At 35.2% G+C, this 22,201-nt stretch overlaps 3 protein-coding genes and 1 pseudogene across 4 annotated transcripts; 2 read left to right on the top strand and 2 right to left on the bottom strand.

The window, feature by feature from the left end:
* Nucleotides 1–279: 279 nt before the first annotated feature.
* Nucleotides 280–1,636, bottom strand: LOC147412234 (2-hydroxyacyl-CoA lyase pseudogene; annotated as a pseudogene).
* An 813-nt stretch (nucleotides 1,637–2,449) lies between these two features.
* Nucleotides 2,450–8,681, top strand: LOC147412235 (protein STRICTOSIDINE SYNTHASE-LIKE 4-like). Its single transcript, XM_086457993.1, has 6 exons — nucleotides 2,450–2,674; nucleotides 4,151–4,366; nucleotides 5,972–6,039; nucleotides 6,947–7,183; nucleotides 7,924–8,056; nucleotides 8,221–8,681. The coding sequence occupies exons 1-6, from the start codon at nucleotides 2,516–2,518 to the stop codon at nucleotides 8,497–8,499; spliced, it is 1,092 nt and encodes a 363-aa protein (XP_086314119.1). The 5' UTR covers nucleotides 2,450–2,515; the 3' UTR covers nucleotides 8,500–8,681.
* Nucleotides 8,682–11,217: 2,536 nt separating this feature from the next.
* LOC147412236 (small ribosomal subunit protein uS14z/uS14y/uS14x) lies at nucleotides 11,218–13,158 on the top strand. 2 transcript variants are annotated; one of them, XM_086458011.1, is made up of 3 exons: nucleotides 11,218–11,378; nucleotides 12,148–12,247; nucleotides 12,950–13,158. In XM_086458011.1, exons 1-3 carry the CDS (start codon nucleotides 11,317–11,319, stop codon nucleotides 12,956–12,958), a joined length of 171 nt encoding a protein of 56 aa, XP_086314137.1. In that variant the 5' UTR covers nucleotides 11,218–11,316; the 3' UTR covers nucleotides 12,959–13,158. The 2 variants fall into 2 exon arrangements, with proteins under 2 accessions (XP_086314137.1, XP_086314129.1); XM_086458003.1 differs by lacking the exon at nucleotides 12,950–13,158 and adding an exon at nucleotides 12,636–12,896.
* A 906-nt stretch (nucleotides 13,159–14,064) lies between these two features.
* Nucleotides 14,065–18,913, bottom strand: LOC147412237 (NagB/RpiA/CoA transferase-like superfamily protein). Its single transcript, XM_086458024.1, has 9 exons — nucleotides 18,530–18,913; nucleotides 17,896–17,951; nucleotides 17,117–17,275; nucleotides 16,851–16,950; nucleotides 16,460–16,602; nucleotides 16,244–16,349; nucleotides 15,009–15,147; nucleotides 14,614–14,882; nucleotides 14,065–14,508 (listed from the first exon to the last, which is right to left on the bottom strand). Exons 1-9 carry the CDS (start codon nucleotides 18,623–18,625, stop codon nucleotides 14,437–14,439), a joined length of 1,140 nt encoding a protein of 379 aa, XP_086314150.1. The 5' UTR covers nucleotides 18,626–18,913; the 3' UTR covers nucleotides 14,065–14,436.
* Between the last annotated feature and the right edge of the window lie 3,288 nt (nucleotides 18,914–22,201).

Below are 22,201 nucleotides of genomic sequence, written 5' to 3' on the forward strand. Positions count from 1 at the left end.
TTGATATATGTATATATATATATAGGGGCCGGTTCGTGGGACGTCTTAGAAAACATCTTGGAAACCCATGTTTATGAATCATTGGATTTGGGACGTCTAACGGCTTGGATTTCGTTTTAAAACAAAACGTGCGGGCCAGCTGGAAACGTCTTTTGCTTTAAAAGAGTTCATGTATTTTCAAGAAACTCCCTCCATCTTTTATTATATTAAAACTTAAACCTCATTCTCTCTCAAAACTCCTTCTTCAATACGACTTCTTCTCTCTCAAGTATTTTCTCTCTACAGAAATTACAAAGAAACGAACCTTTCGAACCCTTCTCCCTCACGAGTCTCTCAACAAAATGCATAGATGCAGCAACAACAAGTGCCTCTTATCCATAAGAATGCATAGATGCAGCAAGTGTTTCGGGGGATCGTACCTCGCATTCCATGGCACTGAACCCAAAACCAGTATCTCCTTCAACAACAACAACAAGACGACCAGGCGATGCCACCGCAACAGCAATGCAATAACCCAAACCGACTCCCATTGTCCCCGAAGTCCCCACATCCAACCTTATCCTCGGCTCTGTCTAAACCAACACACCCCAACCAACATCCATTGTATTCGCACCCTCCAAAACCAAAGTAGGTGCCGGGCTTCCCTTTGCAAGGATCGTATCCCTTATAATCCTCATCGGCGTAAGGAAATTAAAAGACACGACATCCTTCGTCAACTGAATTTCCATGTTAAACACATTTTCTATCGCCGTCTTCGAAATCACTTCAACCCAAGAATGTGATTTACCAAAACAGAATGGATCATCCTTAATTTCCTCATTTATAGTATCCAAAACCTGTTTTGCGTCACCAATCAAACTAATATGGGGTTTACGAAGTTCAATTTCTTCCTTCGAAACATCAACTAAAATAAACTTCACATCCTTGGACCATTCTAGTGTGATCGTGCAGCCGTAGCAGCCACTTTTCCCAAATACAATCAAAGGTCTCTCAGCTTGTTTAAGCAAAGAGAAAACATTTTTTATTTCTAAAAGAATTCGTATTGAAGGAGTTTTGAGAGATGGGTTCGAATCGTTTCTTTGTGATTTCTGTAGAGAGAAAATACTTGAGAGAGAGAAGAATTCGTAATGAAGAATGAGGTTTTAGTTTTAATATAATAAAAGGTAGAGGGAGTTTCTTGAAAATACATCAACTCTTTTAAAACAAAAGACGTTACCAGCTGGCCCGCACATTTTGTTTTAAAACGAAATCCAGGCCGTTAGACGTACCAGATCCGACGATTCATAAACATGGGTTTCCAAGAAGTTTTATGAGACGTCCCACGAACCGGCCCCATATATATATATATATATATTAAACATTTACTTATAAAACACCAATCTATATGGAAGTTTAATTTAATATGGATTAGTGTGTTGTAAATAAAATCTGATGTGCTAATACAATCCCTCTTGATATATCTAGCAGCTCTCTTGGTTACTATTATTGTGCATGAAAAATAAGTGAGAATTTTTTTTTTGGAAAATATTGGAGTGACTTTGTATACACTGTGTTTCACACTTTATTGACGTAGTTGTGTGCACAAAACCATATATACCTTTATGCCTTTCACTCGTTGATGAAAAGCATTTATCATTAATTAGGTGCACACTTTCATGTCAACGAAGTGTGAAGCCGGGTGTATTTTAAAGTCAATCCAGCAAGACTCAAAATTTCTCTTTAGAAAAATAAAATATTAAATTGAAATAAATTCATATTTCACCTCATCTCCCTAGAAAATGATTTTTACAATTTCCTAATGCATGTCTAAGTCATTATCTAATTAAATCCAAATTCTTTCAAATCTTTCCCCCTCTCTTTTTAAATCTTCAATTTCTATAATTTTAATATAAATTAAATTAATTTATCTTTCAAAATAATTATTTAGAACCGTCCTGACATTTAAATGTTCTTGATCTTGTGAGTCAGATTCCTATGTCTGAAATATTGGCTGAAGGGAGATATCAAGGGAAAGACAAAGATATTCATCAAAAACCTTCCTGGAGGACCTGATAATATTAATCTTGCGCCGGATGGGACATTTTGGATTGCAGTACTAGAGGTTTTGGTAAATTGGTCGATTTAACAAAATCACACACAAAAAATTTAACTTATAAAATACTATATATATATATAATACTTTTCCCTTTTGAAAACAAAGAGAGGCATCTTTAAAATTGACTATGGAGGGCATGTCCAAATCACCCCAAACTTTGCCTATCAACATTTCTGAAGAAATGGTTAAGTAAAGGATTACGGTTTATTAGACCTTAGTTCTATGACACGATATTTGTCCTTCATGCCAGCTAACGAAGGAGACTCATAAATTATTCGAAGAGTTGTTAAAATTACAAAAGTACCCTGCACTTTGCAAACCTACCCAATTTATGTACCTTATCTCATCTTCTTAAGAGGTTTTATTTTAAAACTGTTAAAAATCTTTGCGTCCTCTTTCATTTCTTATCAGAGCTTCCCAATGGATACGAGACGATACGTGTCGGCCTTCAAAGGTGTTGTGGTTGCTTGTTTAGTCGCCTTTCTACTTCAAATCTTCTTCTTCTCCCCTATATCTCCAGACCTTCTTGATTTGCCTCCATTATCAACACTTGATTTTCCATGGAACAACGAATTACAGGTTAGTACTTAACAGTAGTTATTTATAAGGATCCTGTAATGATCCACTTTTTTTTTTCCTCTCCAAATTTTCAATTTTGTGTGATAAGAACCTAATCAATATTATACCGAAAGCAGTTAGGTTTATATATAAAGTTAATTCATAATTTCTTCTGGTGTGTAACAACACACTCTGTGACAGCTTTCATTCAGTTGCTACTGTTGTCAAAATCGGATCAAATTGTTGGTCTAGTAGGAAAAGCCATTAATTTTGTGAAAGTAATCTTCTTGTGAAATTAAATGAAAGTAATTTAGAAAAAAAAAATATTTTTCTAATTATTTTAACAGATAAAAACCAGTTTAACCGAATGGAATAAGAATCACGTCGTGGTCCGGTCAATTTGACAAATTTTCGATAATCATTTAATTTTTCGAACCTAGTCTCTAACCATATACAAATCCTTGTTTGTAGAGTTGGAGACTTCAAATAGATTGTCTTAGTTCTAAAACAATTTGGTTCAAATGCAATCAAAGCCCCTAGGTGTAAATGGTGCCAAAAGTTAAGTCCTTATCTCTTTGCGATGATAACAAGGAGAGGAGGGTATGGGGGAGTGTTCCACATTGGTTCAAATGCAAACAAAGCCCCTAGGTGTAAATGGTGCCAAAAGTTAAGTCCTTATCTCTTTGTGATAATAACAAGGAGGGGGGGGGGGGGGGGTGTACAGGGGAGTGTTCCACATTTCCTTTAGGGTTTCATGATAATGATCAGAGTCGTGATAATCTGACTTAGCCACGTGGCATATTCAATCGACACCCTTGACGTGATAGGTTTGGGAATCGTATATCGACTCTCCTCGGGATACAAAACTACACCTTTTTATGGGGAACTGTCGTTATGTATCTCAAGGAGAGTTGATCTACGATTACCGAACTTGTCACGACAGAGATGCTGGTCAAGTATGCCACGTGGGTAAATGAGATCATCACAATTCTAATGATAAATCAAAGCCCCTAGGTATAAATGGTACCAAAAGTTACATCTTTGTGATGATAACAAGGAGGGGAGTGGGAAGTGTTCCCCATTTCCTTTACTATCTCATGGTAATGATAAGAGTAACAATAATTTGACACCCCCACGTGGCATACTCAAAATACTCTCCTGACGTGGGATGTGTTAGAACTATAGATTTTCCTTTATCGGGGATAAACAACTGCACATATTTATGAGGATGTGCAATTGTTTATCCCGAAGCATAAAGTCTATAGTTTTAGCACATGCCACGTCAGGAGAGTATTTTAAGTATGCCACGTGGGGGAGTTAGATTATCACTACTTTAATGATAACTGAAAGCCCCTAGGTGTAAATGATGCCAAAAGTTAAGTCCTTAATGATAAATCAAACAGTGATGAAATTAACATCAGTTATCGTAGTTCTTCATGATATATTTGATCATGATTCTGGGGGGTTATGGTTGTTGTTGTTTTTGCGTTTGCATAGAAAGTGATGAAACTTGGAGAGGGGTTTCTAAAGCAACCTGAAGATGTGTGTGTGGACAAAGAGGGTATATTTTACACAGCAACAAGAGATGGTTGGATTAAAAAGATGCATAAAAATGGATCATGGGAAAATTGGAAGATGATTGGAGGCGATGGGATACTTGGAATCACAGTATCATCAACAACCGGAGATCTTCTTGCATGTGATGCCAACAAGGTTAGTAATAAGACACTCTTTTTAACTTTTTAACACACGGCCGTATGTGTCAGAAAAGCATATCTATATAATAAAATAGGACGGTTGTCCCTTTGCTCGATTTTAATCTTTATCTCACATAAAGAGTTTGTCTTAGGGAATAGATCATCTATAGCTCTTTATAGCGCATATTGATGGTTGGTAAACCACCATGTCTTTGAGATTGTAAAATCCCACCATTTAAAATTAGGAGTACAGTGATTGTCCATTTTAGAAGTTTTTGATTTAACCAAAAAATTATATTTTAAAATCAAATCTAGGCCATGAATGCGAAAGGCTTGTGTTGTTATTTTTCTTAAACATTAGCCTCTCTCTCATGGAGGGAGAGAGAGAGAGAGAGATGGGCTAGAGAGGATTCATCCTATGTATTTTGAAGACAACTTTCAACTTTAATTTATGAATGGTAGTATGATGCTTTCCTCTGACAAATGCCCCCATCACATAATCGTAGATCATTTGCCTTGGGATACACAAGAAAAATTTTTATGGTTCTACATATACTAAAGCAAATGATCTACGATTCTGTGATGTGGCGTTTGTTAGAAGGGGACGTCATATTATCACGACTCTTAATTTATTTATTTTTCTTTTCTCATCTTTTACTTCCTTTTTCAAGAATATCTCTTCTACTTTATTCACTGCATTTCCTCGTCTCTTTTTTCAATTATATCCTTATAATTGTATTCTCTTACCTCTTTCTCCCCTCCTCCTCTTCCTCTTCTCTTCTCATCTTTTACTCTTTTTTTTTCAAGAATATCCTTTCAACTTTATTCATTATATTTCCTCCTCTCGTTTTTTCAATAATATTCTTACAATTGTATTCTCTTACCCCTCCCCTCTCCTCTCCTCTCCTCTCCTCCCCAATTTCTTTTTTAATAATACCACCAACTTTGTTGTCCTTTCTCTTTTACTCCCCTCCTTACCCCCCGAAAGAGGACGCCCCTGCCCTAGACACCAACAAACTCTAGTATAATTCTAATTTTAAATTGTTGAGGGACCCATGCTTGTATTGGTTTTATAACCAAAAAAAAAAACAATTAGTTGCCTCCTTAAACTATTCTAAGCGGGTGGTGTTTTCAAGGTTTAAGATGTCACATTGAAGGAATGTTTTGGTCAAGGAAAAGGTTAATATTGTATTGAACGAACATTATGAAAAAGTTAATGTCTTAAGGTCAAAGTTTTGCATAGATGTAGAATAATATCTACATGTCCTAAAATCCATGCTCATGCATTTTGATATCTTAAACCCATGGTTATTTCATTCACCTTTCAAATGGTAGCTACCCTTCTAATTGGGTTAGTGGACTGAGAGAAGCATGAAGCATCTGCAAGTTGATTAGTAACAGAACATGGAGTAAAGTTGCTATCAAACTCCGGGAAGTACAAGATCATTATTTTAGGAAACTATGGTTAACTGTTCAAATTTCAAAGTGCCTATGCTTCATTATCTGAGGATGCATTTCAAAAAAACTCATTAACGAAATGTTTGTAAGTTCTGTTGCGAATTTTTATCAATCTAATCTCTACGAACAATTATACTAAACCGAAATTTATTATACATCTCAGGGTTTGCTAAAAGTTAATGAAGACGGTGTAACGGTTCTAGCATCACAATTTAACGGTTCAAAAATAAGGTAACGGTGATCTCATATAAATTGAAACAAACTTATTCATGAATCGTAATGTTACGTACCTAACATAAGTACATATCACGTAACATGCAAATCGAAAATCGTATATCGTAATGGGAGTATCTAAGTTAAATACAGTTCTGGCAAGCATCATTACTAGGGGTGCAACTCGGTTCGGTTTGAGGTCAAATTGAAATCAAACCGACATAGCTCGATTCGACTAAATAAGAACCAGAATTAAACCAAATTCCATTGGAACCAAACCAACTCAAATTGAATTAAAGTCGGTTTGGTTCGGTTCAGTTCCATAGATTACAAATATTTTATAAATATAAGTAATATTTTTTAATAAAAAAATAAGCATAAAATTTCATATAATAAATCACAAATCTATCTATAAAAAGTCATTAGTATATCCATAAAAGATTATTAATCTATGTACTAACTCGTAAAATAATTCTTAATAATTAGTATATATATATATATATTGCATAGGGGTTTGATTCTCGGTTTGGTTCGGTTCTATACAAGTTTGATCCAAGAATCAAATTAAATTTGATCGGTTCTCCATTTACGTAACTCGGAACTAAATCGTAACTTGTTCCAAACCGAACCAAACCACCTCAAAGCTATCTAATCTCGGTTTGAACCGGACCAAGTTGCAACCCTAACCATTACTCATAAATGTTATGTGCCACCCGTTTGGTGGTATCTAAGTTGAGTACGGGAGTGTCTGTATCAGGCCTTGATAGAGATGTAAATTTATTTTCGTCACATGCGTCTTCAAGTAGCGGGGCCACTGCCCAGTGCATGAATGGTTTTGGGTTCGACTAGTCTGATTGACACATAAATGCAATCTGATCCGTTAGATATGGGGTCAGAACCTAATCAAGCGTACAGCACTTGACAGGCTTGCTGATGATGTGATTGAAGCATCCAACGGCGACGTGTACTTCAGTGACGCAAGCACAAAATTTGGACTCCATAATTGGTATCTTGACTTTCTCGAGGCCAAGCCTCATGGTCGACTTCTTAAGTACGATTCCTCAAAAAATGAAACATCAATATTGATGGACGATTTGTACTTCGCCAATGGAGTTGCTCTGTCGAGGGACCAGGATTTTCTGGTGGTCTGCGAAACATGGAAGTAAGTAAGACAGTAGTCCCAGTGGCATCACAATTCACAATTCACAATTCAAGTCTATCAGTGTTATCTCATACTACAGAAGTACGAAAATTCATGTGGGTCTAGATGTTGACCAATCAATTGATATATATATATATAAACATTTACTTATAACACACCAATCTATATGGAAGTTTAATTTAATATGGATTAGTGTGTTGTAAATAAAATCTGATGTGCTAATACAATCCCTCTTGATATATCTAGCAGCTCTCTTGGTTACTATTATTGTGCATGAAAAATAAGTGAGAATTTTTTTTTTTGAAAAATCTTGGAGTGACTTTGTATACACTGTGTTTCACACTTTATTGACGTAGTTGTGTGAATGGAACCATATATGCCTTTCACTCGTTGATGAAAAGCATTTATCATTAGTTCACACTTTCATGTCAACGAAGTGTGAAGCCGGGTGAATTTTAAAGTCAATCCAGCAAGACTCAAAATTTTGCATTAGAAAAATAAAATTTTAAATTGAAATAAATTCATTTTTCACCTCATCCCCCTAAGAAAATGATTTTCACAATTTCCTAATGCATTTCTATGTCATTTATCTAATTAAATCCAAATTCTTTCAAGTCTTTCCCCCTCTCTTTTTAAATCTTCAATTTTTATAATTTTAATATAAATTAAATCAATTTATCTTTCAAAATAATTATTTAGAACCGCCCTGACATTTAAATGTTCTTGATCTTGTGAGACAGATTCCGATGTCTGAAATATTGGCTGGAGGGAGATATCAAGGGAAAGACAGAGATATTCATCGAAAACCTTCCTGGAGGACCTGACAATATTAATCTTGCACCGGATGGGACATTTTGGATTGCAGTACTAGAGGTATTGGCAAATTGGTCGATTTAACAAATCACACACATAAGAATTAATTGGATGATTTGGAATACAGAACACCTCCAATATGATATTTATCCGAATTTTCTTAAGATGATGATCTACTTTATTGTTAATTCTACACCTTATTAGAAATACTTGATACATTGCAGTTGAGGTCATATTGGGAAGAGTTTGCCCACAAGTCGAAGGTGGTAAAACATTTTTTAGCGGCATTTCCAAAGCTGATTGAGCTGGGTAGAGGTGTGTATAAGAAAGCAATGGTTATTAATGTAGATGTTGATGGCAAGATCATCAAGAAGCTTGACGATTCAGATGGGAAGGTTATGTCTTTTGTAACCTCCGTACTTGAGTTCGAAGGCCATATCTACTTGGGAAGTTTGAACTCCAACTTCATCGGAAAACTACAGTTGAACCAATCCTACACTTAAATCAACCTATTTGGATTGGCCGCCTAGCTTCATTATTAATTAAATAAGTATTAGAATTTAATGTTTTTATTTTTATTTTGTATGGATTAATATTTAGTTCTTTGTATCAGTAACAACCATGGATCCTTCTAAAAGGGTAAGTATAGATTCTTGGGGTAGAAATATATCTAATTTATGGGTCATGTTAAAGTGCAATAAATACACCTGAGAAATTAAATTTTATATAAAAAATGCCCTCCAAAATCTTTTTTTTTATATCAAAATACCCTAAGATGGTTATTCCCATATTCAGTGAAGTTTCCTTTTCCCACATCTTTAGAGAGGCTAATAAGGTTGTCGATATGCTAGTTTCCTATCAAAATAGGTTAGGTTGTATTGAATTAGATTGTGAGTTGGTTTTTAGTGATCTTTTATCTGTTATTTATCAGGATGCCTGTGGTATCCCGTTCCTTTGGTTGTAGCTGATCTGGGTCTGCCTTAACCTTGTTGACCTTTCAAAAAAAAAAAAAAAGGTGTATTTATTGTATCTTAATTTGTGCCCTAAGTTAACAAGACTCGTATCTGACTTTGAAGAAACACTCGTTACAAGACACGGCTTTTTGAATTTATTTCACACCCCTACATTTCTGTGAAATTTTGAAACAGGTTGTCCGCTTCAAAGTTTTTTCCAACAAGACCCCTAATTTATGGACTCTTGTGCAATAATTTCCACACCTTTTTTAAGTTTTGCGCAGAAAGTTAAATTTGATTTTACAAAATTGTATAATTGATTGAAGGAATTGAAAGATTTGACTTTGAACATAGTGGAATGAAATGAGAAATTAGATTTTTTTCAATCAGCCCAACTCTTTGGGACAAAGCTTCGGTGGTGGTGCTGTAACATTGAGGAGAGCATAAGCTCCCCCTAACGATTTCTTGGACTATACCTTGTCAACCATTATTGAGCTTGGAGCTCCCATCGCCACCTAAGTTGGATTAAGTTGGCCAACAATACTTGTGTTCAATATACGAGGCATTAAGTCAACGTCAAGCGAGTTTAGTGGGTTATAAGTAGTAGGTGAAGGTGGATTTTGAATCCAAATCGTGGTATTATCACTTATGGACCTCGAATTAGGAGTGCACATTGGATTAGACCAAACTGATAACCGAACCTAACCAAGGCATATTAGATTGGTTTGGTTCATTTTTTTAGCTCATCAATTTGGTTCTGATTTACAATTTTGAAAAGCCAATTGATTTGGTTAAGTTCTCAATTTAGGGAATCCTAAATATATGTATATTTATTTATTTAATAAATAAAATTAAATATATGTATATTTATTTATTTAATAAATAAAATTAAATATAATAAAAACGATCTCTCACTATTTAGTTTCTGTATTCTAATAAAATTAGTTACCAAATGATATGACCCTAATCATCTAACGAGTTTCAAACCAGACTATGTTTAGGATACCTAGGAATCGAATCGAACCGAACCAAGCCAAACTAAGGTTGGTTTGGTTTTAGGGGGTGGTCAGTTTGATTTTGATTTTGGATTTGTATAATCGATCAAGTTCATTTCGATTCCAATTTTACCCCTAAATCAAAATGTGCACACCCCTACCTTGAACAACTTAGCGAGTTGGTACCTTTTAGTTGTTGCTCGTTAATTATACAACTAATTATTTCATTATGTATATTTGACCTTGACTAGCCTTACTAAATTAGTAAGGATTTCACTAAGGTTGCAACCTGGGCGGGTATGATGGTAAACCTAAGCTCAACCCAAGTGGTAGAACCCTCGAGCTGAACTCAACCCAAGCCTGATCTTCTAAAATCAGCTTTCCCCAGTTTAGGTAACTTTAGGCGATTTTACTCGTTGAATATCTCTAGTTTCATTTTAATCAATAAATAAATTTATATCTTAAAAAAATACAACATGAAAAAATGCCCACTAATAAATAAAATCACATACAACCTCCAATTCCATCATTGAAATAATATTTAGACAAATCGTACTTAATCAAAGCCCACACTACTAATATCCAATTGTCCACAAGTCATAATAATAAGATGGATTAAAAAAATTAAACAAATAAATAAAATTATTATAATTGAGGCCAGGTTGCTCGATCCCTCAACCCAAGCTCATCCCAAACTGAGGCCGGGTTGAGAAATTCTAAACTAGCCTCAAACTCTTTTTTTACATAACTCAGCCCACGCTCTCTCATCAATAGGGTTGAGTTCGGGCCAGCCCGCCCAGGTTGCAGTGCTACATTGCACCTATAGTTGAAAATGGATCGTGTGTTGGCCCGATCTGACCTGTTATGTATAGGATTTGAGTTTAGTTATTAAGTCCATTTAACTATCAGGTCAGACTAGACGCATTTAATAATAGGTCGGGTCTAGGTTTTGAATGTAAGTCCAACCCACTATACAATATTTAAATATAATATATAGGAATTTTATTATAAATTAATAATGATCCCCTTACCTTACTAGTGTCTTTGAAAATGGTTTTGGCCTGCCTCGCAAATGATTAGGGGGAAGTGGACCGGACTTGAACACTTATTAAGTCAGACCTGACCCGATATTTAGATGGGTTGGCTAAGGGCGTAATCTTTTAGTCCAAAAGGCCCGGTCGATTGACAGCCCTATTACATTCCTATTTATTTTTTATTTTGGCTTTAAAGGGGTATTTTGGATATTTCATAGTAATCGCGGAGTTTTTATTAGGGTTTTGTAACTAGTAGAGGTACGTACCATTGTCTCCTCTCTTCTCTGCTTCTGCATCCTTCGTTTCGGCCTTCAGATCTAGGGTTTTGTTTTGCGAAGATGGGTCACTCGAACGTCTGGAATTCTCACCCCAAAAGCTACGGCCCTGGATCTCGTGCCTGGTAAGACGAATTTGTTTCTCCATCTCGATTTCTTTCTATCTGTCTTCTTCTGTTTCTGTTCTTAATCTTTGGTTTTTGTTGAATGAGCTTTTTCTTTTAGATTGAACGCGAGTCTTACGTATATAAACATAAGATTATGGATTTTAGTTCAGGAATCGTGTTGTTTTGCATCAGTTAGAACTTATAACTCTTTCTTTTGTTCTATTTCATGATATTGTAGTTTATCTCAACTCTCTTTTTCTTTGTGAATTTAGTTATTATGTTATAGATGAACGATCTGTTTTGCGGACTGTTTTTATCTACAGAGCTAAGATTCACTGATTTAGATTCTTTAAATTAACAAATACCAATTTTATGATCTCATCCATCCAATGAATTTAAGGTATTTGGATATTTCTATAACCATTAGAAAGTATTTTTAATTGATTGAATGGTTTGGAAAAATCTGGTAACTATATTTGGGGGGACTATAGCAAATTCAAGATGTAGTTTATCGATCTAGGAAAATATTTATTAATGTAACGGAATTGGGATACTTACATAGGAATTTCAGGATATGTATACTAAGAAATCCACGTTCAAGGTTATAATCATTTGGGTTAATGTTTGATTTGAATGGTAGGATTCAAATTGTAAATTTTATGATTTTTTAACAACACTGATCATCTCATACAAATGAGGTTTATTGGGTTTGGCAGGACATTTTAGTTCATGTATCAATAATTTGTTTTATTAATAATCCTACTTATGGTCTGTACTTGTTTACCAGCCGTGTTTGTGGAAACCCACATGGGTTGATCAGGAAGTATGGGCTCATGTGTTGCAGGCAATGCTTCCGCAGCAATGCCAAGGAGATTGGCTTCATCAAGGTTAGTCTTTATGCTCATGGGCAAGGAAAGTTTTTTCAATTGTTTCTCCAAAAAACAGATATATTATGCCAATTCACTTCTGGTTGTCATGATTTTGGGACATTTCGAGAAGTTTGGAACTTTGTCTTTTAGAGTCCCATATCATACAGATTTGAGGAGACTGGAACACGGCCAATTGGATGATAGTAACCACTAGCCATTCGATATACAGACTTCCCTGCTCTGTAACCGAGCTTGGTGCACACTATCATATAGAATTTGATGATCCCATCATAAACCATCCATTTTGTTTGCTCCCCAAATAATTCCTACTCGATGTCTCCCTGCTTTTACGTGGAGTTCCCCAATGTAGCATTGTTCTGATGATTGTTCGAATGTGGTCTATCAGAATTCTGCTGCATTGAGATTAGCAAGTAACATTATCTGTGGGCTGAGCAGGGCTCCTTCAATTACGGATGATTAAAGATCACATCTCAATCCAACTGGAGATGCAAGATTCCACAACCAAGGAGTGGTGCAATGGGAAGCTGTAGTTTTGTAAACTACAGTAGTTCTGTAGATTTTTCACTTACAATAAGTCTATAATAATAATAAAATTGTAAATTTTTCACTCTATTTTTACCATCACTTTTGTATGATGCTGCTGTTGAAATTTTCAAGCCTTGCTTGATACTTATTTATTTTTATTTTTCGCCTTTGCAGTACCGTTAAGGAGGGTGGTTGTGATTTGCGATGAGGATTTGCTACTAAAGTCACAATTTAAAAACGCAGCAGAGCTTTTTTGTATTATTAGTTGCTAGTGCTGTTAGTCCAGCACATAAATTTTATGATACTTTCTGCGTAATTGATTAATGTTTTGATCTTACTACCTAGGACACCTATGTTTCAATTCTATTTTTTCATTTAGACTCTGGAATCATACTTTATGCCTTGGCCCAAATATAGGGTCTCCAACCATTTATAAAGATTTGTTAGAGAAAATAAAAGGAGACTTGAGGTTGACCATGCAAGATGCTAAGGTTGAACTCAAATTGGTTGCGCAGGTCTTGCAAATGGTGCCTTTCAATTCTGTTGATTTTATACCTATGCCTTCAATCCACACAATTTTCAAATTTTTTAGACAGCCTTTCCCACAAAGGAACTCATTTTTATCATCATTGATCTTTGAAGTACGATGTGCAAACCATCACATTTTGTTCTTCATTATTGGTGTGCGGGTTGAGGAACAATTCCTTGAATTTCATTCTTGTGAACGGCAGCCACTGGTTAGAGGGTGTCTATTAGTGATGGGATTGGTTGGTTTTGAATGTAGTTAGTTACCGATAGAGATACCAACACCTTCAAACGAGTATTTTCTGCCTATATTTCAACACTTGATCTGGATATCTTCCTAGTTGTGGTCTAGTAACACTTTGTCCTGTTCAAGACCCGCCGCCCCCCTACCCCCCCCCCACCCAAATCTCAGCTTAGATTTTTAGAATCTGGGTTGTAGTAAATATGAAAATATTATATCAGGAACAATAATTTTAACCTAAGCTAAATATATATGCTTAAAAAAATAAACTGATCAGAAAGGATTTCACTCATCCACGGCCCTAGATTCAGGCAAGCTAGTTAATATCCCAAACCAAGAAACAAGAAAAGGGCAATGATTTTTGAAGTCCTAGGAAGAACTTAAAAGGGGTGTGTTAATCTGGCATCTTCATCAAAATCCTAGTAAAATAAACTTGACAAACCATTCTTTGTTAATAAAAAGTTCAAAAACTATATCATAATGATCAAAATCTTATCCCAAAGTGCATTTTTATTTTTCAGGATTCAAGAGCAACCAAATATTACATATAACATTTTAGTATTATCAGCCTTTCTCAAGTCTAAATAAATATTCAATATTTCACTTACTAGTTTATGAGATGGGTAGAGAGCAGGTTCATATCAAAACCAAATGGATAGTCCCAATTTTATTCGGATCCCTAAACTAAAGGAAGCCATAAAAAAAGAACCGAGTTCAGGTTCTGGTTGGGTTAAACGGGGCCCATTGACACCCCTACTTACCACTATTATTATGCGTACACACAACAACATTGTACTGGAAAATTCTGATGGCACTTGCTACAACTCTGTGATGGTTCTCTTTGAAGGATCTCCATCTCCTTAAATGGTGGATACAACACTCTTACTCAGCAGTGCTAACCAGCTGCCTTTTGTATGAAATCTTTTATGTCAAAAGCATCACCAGTCCGAGGCTTTGTGATGACACCCTGATATTAACATTAATTCCCAGCAAGTCATTAATCTGAAATTCAACTAAATAAAGATCCTAATATGAGTAACAAGTAAGTTTATAGTTTATAGATGAGAGAGACCTTTTCTGTTATGATAGCAGCTATGAGATTAGCGGGAGTAACATCAAAAGCCGGATTCCAAACAGAGATCCCAGATGCAGCCACTTGTTCCCCAAGCCCTCCGTGAGTATGCAACAGCTCCTTTGCACTTCTTTCCTCAATAACAATTTCTTGTCCTGAGGAAAGAAATAGATCAATAGAAGTCACAGGTGCAGCCACGTAAAATGGAATCCCATGATGCAAAGCACAAAGTGCAAGGCTGTAGGTTCCAATCTTATTAGCAGTGTCGCCTGCAATGAAATTTCAAAAACCATGTTAATTAATCTCTGAAATCAACTCTCAAGGATCAATACTCAAAGGCTTATTGATCATTTCAGTCTAGATCGATTTGGGCTTAGGCTGCTTTCAGAATATACCATTTGCAGCCACACGATCAGCTCCAACAATGACCGCATTAACACGTCCGGTTTTCATTAATGCAGCTGCAGCAGAATCTGCTATTAGTGTGGCTGGTATCTTATCATGGACCAACTCAAAGGCTGTGAGCCTGGATCCCTGAAGTTTTAGAAAGTGAGGACATGCTCAGGAAAGATAAGATAAAAACAATTTAAATATCCCAAAAAATAAATGAGTTGTTATAACTAAATAGTATTCAGCAGTACATGGGATGAAGCTCTTCTTGAAAATTTTGAACAAAAAATGACACAAAATAGCAAATAAGTTAAATGAAAACCACTTTTCTATATTTCGACTTTGTCACAAAATGCAAAAAAAAACAGAATATTTTCAAACAAAAAGATTTCACAAGAAAAGTTTGTAATTAAAGAGGTTCATTTTCCAGGAATAAATTTTTAAGCAGCATACAAGGCCTTCCCTTCTTTTTTCTTCTGAAAACTAAATACTGTTTCAGTTACAATTTTTTTTTTTTTTTTCTTCTTTAAAGGAGTAATGCTACTTGAAAGACACTAAGGGGTTAACTCCTCTAGCTGTTATCAACATGCAGATGAATGACACCAAGTCTTTGTTCTCTGCTCAGAATCTAGCTCCTGCTCCCATAGCCACTTCAAGAACTACCACCCCCAACCTCCCACCATTGGCTACTGAACCCATGAACCCATCAGATCCACCTTAAATTCCACTGACAATATATATTTTATTTGTTCAAGGATCAAAATCCTACACATCTATGATAGGAAGTTTAGTAGGGTGGAAAATGAAAACAATGTTAAATCATTGCAACAACCCATCATATGACTTCATTATAGACTGCTTTTGATAGTTATTGTAGTGGCTGTTTATAAGAATGTAATAGATTAAACAATGATCCAACTATATCGGTTTCTGATCTAGTGATCCCTACATGAGACTAATCAATTGGTCAGACCATCCATAGCAGCACCCAATGCGGTATGCTTCCCAGTTGGTGAGCATACCCATAGTTTTCTCCTTTTAAAATTTCCATATAAGATAATAAAGACATTACCAAGTTGTTCAGTCTTCTTTTGAGGATTGCTGCATCCTTGACTTTAAAATCTATACTAACCACCAATACTACTTTGTGTGACCAAGTTTATGGTCTTGGTAAGGTACAATTGAGCAATAACTGTCATAAAGATGGAAACTAGAAACATGTGGAAGCTAAAATACTAGCCTGGTTAAAAGGTCGTGTTTCTGTGCAAAAGGCCCTTTCTAGGACTCCTTCACTATGAAGTGAGCGGATAACACCCAGGGCAGTACCATATCCAGCTGTTGCAAGACTGTAAAAGTGTTATGAGCAAAAATAGATCAGAACCTATTTGACATAAACTTATTAGATCTGAAAATATATGTGCAAAAATAATATAGATAGATAGAAAATTCAAGGCACCTGCCAGTGTTGCAATGGGTCAAGATAGAAAGCCTTTGAGTGTCTTTCAGCTGATGCTGAAGAAAGCTTGCTCCATAAGAACCAATTGCTTTGTTTGAAGCAACATCATCCTCAAGCATGATTTCAGCTGCTTCTAGGTAGGCCTGCAAAGTGCAAAATGAAAATAGGGAATCTTTCCTTGTTACTATCATAAGGATGACTGATCAAAAGAAAAACACTATCATAAGGATGAAGATCAGAATTATTAACCATGTTTTAGGTTACAAGGCAAATCACACACAACGATATTCCACCTTTTGAAATGTTAAGAGCCTTTAAATGGATTAAAAACACTAAATTGTGGGTCAAATTGCCGTTAACTTGAAATTGAAGCATGACTGAAATTTACTACCTGAAAAACAGATCTGGCTTCTGTAGAAGTGTCAGCAGCCTTTGATACAATGTCTTGAAGCTTTATCGCAGCATCAGAAAGGTTTACAGCAGTTGGTCGACTTCAAAAACACATAATCATATAAACCAACTTGCTGGTTGATATTTGATAGAAAATATTACTTAAGTTTATAACCATCTCGGCGCCTAGGCTTGAATTATCATGATCAGAAAAAAAGATTGCTCTGCCATCAGTAAACAGTACATCAGATTCAACAAAAACAGTACCTAGAGACGAGGTGGTTCAATTTCTTGGCAAGGAAAGAAGCCGCATCCGCAGATGTCCCATCAAAAGGTTCCAAGTTAAACACTTCCACAGCCAGGGAAAGGGCTGCTGATATAGCAATTGCAGGTGCACCACGGACAACCATATCCTTTATAGCATTCCTGCAAAGGAAGGAAGCCCAAAGCACGTATTTACACTAAAAACCATTTTATTTGGTTTGTTTGTCTATCCTGCTCATGAAACTAATGCTAAAACAATGCCAAATATTATCATATCCTTCCAAGACTGCCTGACATAGAGACCGACTCTATTGAGCACTCTAACTAACTCCCTTGGGGATAGTGGCACATATAATGCTCTCTTTCATGAAAGGGGGGTACATGGGATAAAAGGAACTGGAGTAATATATGAGTACACTGAAGAAGATTTGGATTGAGCAACCAATCTTTTCAAGATGAAGAAACCTTTGAGAAGACAAGGGATTGCTTAAAGCTGAACATTTTCCATCACTTTAGATCCCACATTTGAAATAAGGTGAAAGTGATGCAAGATAGCAATATTGGGGTGGTTCTAATTGGATGCTTGGAGCAGCTGAGTGGTGATGGTGACATGCCAAGAATAAGAGACAAAAGATAGAAAGGGTACTCCTTTGATGGTTGATAGTACAAAGAAAAAAGAAAAAAAAAAAGTGAAAAACATGCCCACTAATTCACATTGGAGAATCCATTGATAAGGAATAAAGGGTAAAGTGAGTCTTCTAATGAGCAAACAAATGCAATACCATCCATCGGTTGTATCTCGAATCTCCAAATACATAGTTTCAAGAGGAAGCCTTCTCTGCACAGTAATTAATTTGGTTAATCACATATGTAATCAAAACAAGATATTGTATCTGACTAACTACAAAAGAACCAAAATGCTTTCACGGAACTCTTTCTTCGTGAAATTGAGTATTGAATACAAATTGAGGTTTCTTCAATCTTATATAAATTCTTAGGGGGAGAAAAAAAAACTTTTTCTTTTATTTTGAAGATTACTGTACTTTGTCTCCACCGGGGTTTACAAGCCATTAAGCTTAAATTCTTCCACTTCATCTAAAACTATCTAGGATAATTATATGGTTTCAAAACTCGTCTGAGATCGAGTTGTTTCGGTATCAGGCGTGAACGAGAAGGATGCACAAGTCAATTTTTAGAACGAGATTTACTTCCTTACGTTCATATTTTAAATTTTTAAACGACGTCTCAAACGTATCGGAAAACTCATCCGAGACGACTCGGTATCGGGCCTGGACGAGACGAGGCGAGACGCGAAACCGAGTTTTAAAACAAATACTTACTTCAAGAGCTGAAACTAGCATACTCATTTGAAAATTGAAATATAAAAATCCAAAACTCAAAGGAATGGTAAAATACCTGATCAAGCAAGCGAAGTGAACCTCGCTCGTAGCAGATGGCCTGCAGAGAGCTCTCTACTTCATATCCTTCTGTGGAATTCGATTCAGGAGCCATTGAAATAACTCACCAAAGTATCTGCTACTAATAACCCTAAATATCAATGATGGAGAGAAATCGACAACAATGAGACTCCAATTACTTGATAGATCAATCGACAGATAGAAATTAAAGTCAGAAATTTGCAAATTTCAAGATGACTATCTGAGAGATTCGAAGATGAATCGAAGAAGCCCTAGCTATATTATTTCTCTTCGAAGACCAAAGAAACCTAATTTTGGGGATGTTGCCGCGAGTATGGTCGCAAGATCGGTTCTTCTTCACTTCGGAGATGAAAGGCCGTGTATTTATATATACATATAGGATCCCTTTCCAAATGTAAAGGCTGCTTTTGAATTTTTTTTTTTTTTTTTTTAAAGTGGACTTTTGACCATCATGAGTGATGATCGTACGTAAGCCGCACGATTTAAATACGTGGATAACATGCACAACATTGATCGACCCTGAATAATAGTGTTCCACTTAGGCGAGATTTGTAACATAACTCGTGATAATTTGACTTAGGCACATGGTATGCTCAATTGAGTTAGATGTGTCTCCTTGGGATACGAAATTGTATTTTTTTTTTTTTATGAGGAATCGTAATTCTGTATTTTGAGGAGAGCACATCTACAATTCTCAAGTCTTTCATGTCAAGTAAGTCGATCGAGTTGTCATGTGCCCAAGTCAAATTATTAGCACTCTTCTAACATATATATTTATTCGCATTTGACACATTCATCTTTCATTTTATCACATTGTATGCTATTTAAAAATTATTTTATTTTATTTTATTTTTATGTTTCTCTAAGTTCTTGTGAATATTTAAGATACCTTTGTATTTTCAAATTGGTTGCATACCCTCTTGACCTTGGTCTTGTTAGAATTTAGTAGGAAATGATCTAAAAATAATGATAAATGCACGCAGTCTTGGAACGTGACTTACATGGCAAAGACACATAACTGCACATCTTTTCCTATCTATTCCGATGAAAACGATCTATGGTCCGTGCCTTTGCCACGTTAGGTGCGTACCAAGACTGCATGCATTCATCATAACTCATGATATAACTGCAATCATCTTCAATCTCTAACAGTAATCTCATATTTTTAGCATATCCAATCTCATCTTCAATTTCTTGTAGAAAATCTTTTTCCCCCAAAATATTATATTGTTCTTAACATTTGAAAGTGGTACAATCGTAAGGTTTAAGATGAGGTACCTAAAAATTTAATTTTCCCTAGAAATTGAAGATGATCAATTTTGTTGAGGAAAAAAAATCAATGGATTTTAGTAAATAAGAAGATATATATATATATATATATATATATATTCTTTTTTTTTTGCTTTAACTTATATTAATGGATTCTTTACCTTCATTAATTTGTGGCCTGTAAATGAAAACATGGTTGACCAAATAGCATATGCAAGAGTTATAAAATAGAAATGTTATTTAAAATTGGAGGCCGAATTTCATCAAGAAATTTCAGTACACAATGACATACTGTCCAAGTCGTATATGTTTTGTATTCTAAACACCAAAGACTTGATGTCTAATGTCTTATGAAATACTCGTGGACTCATTATCCTAGTTGATCTTTCTGTGGGCCTATACATAAAAATTCAAGTTGATTGGTGATGTATAGTTGTGAGATGTGATAAATTTACATGATTGATCTTTGGATTGATTTTTTTTTTTTTTGTGTTAATCAAATGTAATGTCTAAATAAATTTTAATTCTCATTCAAAGGTATAATGAGAGATGATTTGAATATTAAAGGGTTATGTTGTCCAATTAAGTATGCACTAAAGAATGTGAACATCAAACCCACATAAGATTGCAACTTGGGTGGAATGGGTGGGTTGCAGGGTAAACACAAACTCGATCCAAGTTTTAGAACCCTCAACCCCGAACTCAACTCAACTTGACCATCGAGCTTGAGTTTATTAATCCGAGCTTAACCTGTGATTGATCTTCTAAAATCGGGTTGAACTCGAATTAACCCAAGTCAAATAATTTTTAACAGGTTGGACTTTTCCTTTTAAAAAATCTGTACTAATGCACATAAACATATGTAACAATAGATTTAAATACAAAGAAAAATAAATAATAAATATATTTTTTCTTGGTTTTACAAATATATTTAGAAAAAGATAACTAAAAAATAATTAAAAAATGAAGAAAATGTTTATATGTTAAAATATGTCATAGGTTGGAGTTGAGTTGGGTTGCATGAACCCTCAAACAGAAATGAGTTTGAGTTAAGATATCCTAGTTGAGGCTCAACTCATTTTTACATAACTCAGTCCACACTCACACATCGATTGGGTTGAGCCCGAGTTAGTTTTCCCAAGTTGCAAAAATCAGATGTTTTGTTGGTCTTTGCACTTTTTACATATGATTCTTATGTAAAAACTCACGGAAAACTTGGCACTCTCAAAGGAATTTTTTCGGTTTCCTTACTCCTCACCGTGAATCATTGTAATCTTTGGTCGTTTTTTTTTTTTTGGAGAGTGTAATCTTTGGTCGTTGTTAATATCATGTAGTAAGTTCTCATTATTCTTGAGATTCACTCATTTGTTTCTAATAAAAGTTTCAATGAGTATTTGTTGGAAAAAAATTATGCTCATTTATATGAATTTCTTGCAAATGCATTATAAGAGAGAATCAATTGAGATGACGTAATTAAATGCAATGTTTTTCGGTCACAATCTTAAGTTCATAACCGAAGGCGTGATCAATTTGAAAATTATAGAAGAACGAGAACTAGCTAACCATACCTATAAGAATGTGGACTTAGCTAGTGAGAGTATGTGTGAGCATTAAACAAATAAGTATTAGATTGTTCAGCTGAGCCTAAACAGTATGTCCATTTATAGGTTGAATGGTTAGCTGCCCCTTTTCTCTCATAAAATCTCAATCGTTGAAATACACAATCTAACGGTCAATATTAAGGATATGTGACGCATCTCAAAAGATGCATATTTTATGATCCTTTTTTTTGGATTTCTTCGAGGTTTAATGGTTAGCCCCCTTCTCTCTCATAAAATCTCAAACGTTTAAAACACACAATCCAACGGTCAATACTTGGGATATGTGACGTATCCCAAAGATACATATTTTATGCTTTCGTCCTTGTTTTGAATTTTCTCAAGAAATATTTTCCAAGGGCGAGATCTCCCTGTACATATAAAAAATGGTTTGCTTAACCTAGACAACTTATTGGATAGAGTGCTGTAATAAAATGTTCAGCTGGCACGTAAGTTTACTTTTCTATTGGACAAGATTTCTATTTGCGCATTTTGAGTTCCCCACGTGTCGTGTTGATGCCACCTTCCACTTCCCTATAAATGTATAAAGTATAAAGCATATATTGGCGTTTCAGCAAAATTGTTTAAAAAAAACAAAAGCTAAGCTTTCCTCATTCACCATTTATTCCAATCATATTCGCTATTTTACCACGTGGCTTCATTTCAAATCGCTCGATGGATGGATTAGTATTAGATACAGCGAAGCACGTAGCTATATTGAAGATCACGTGTCGAAAAATCATTCGTCATTTAAATTTATAAACAAAATATATTGTTGTCCC

This window comes from Akebia trifoliata, chromosome 1 (genome assembly GCF_017979445.1).
Source record: "Akebia trifoliata isolate Shusen 1 chromosome 1, ASM1797944v1, whole genome shotgun sequence".
Taxonomy (NCBI): domain Eukaryota; kingdom Viridiplantae; phylum Streptophyta; class Magnoliopsida; order Ranunculales; family Lardizabalaceae; genus Akebia; species Akebia trifoliata.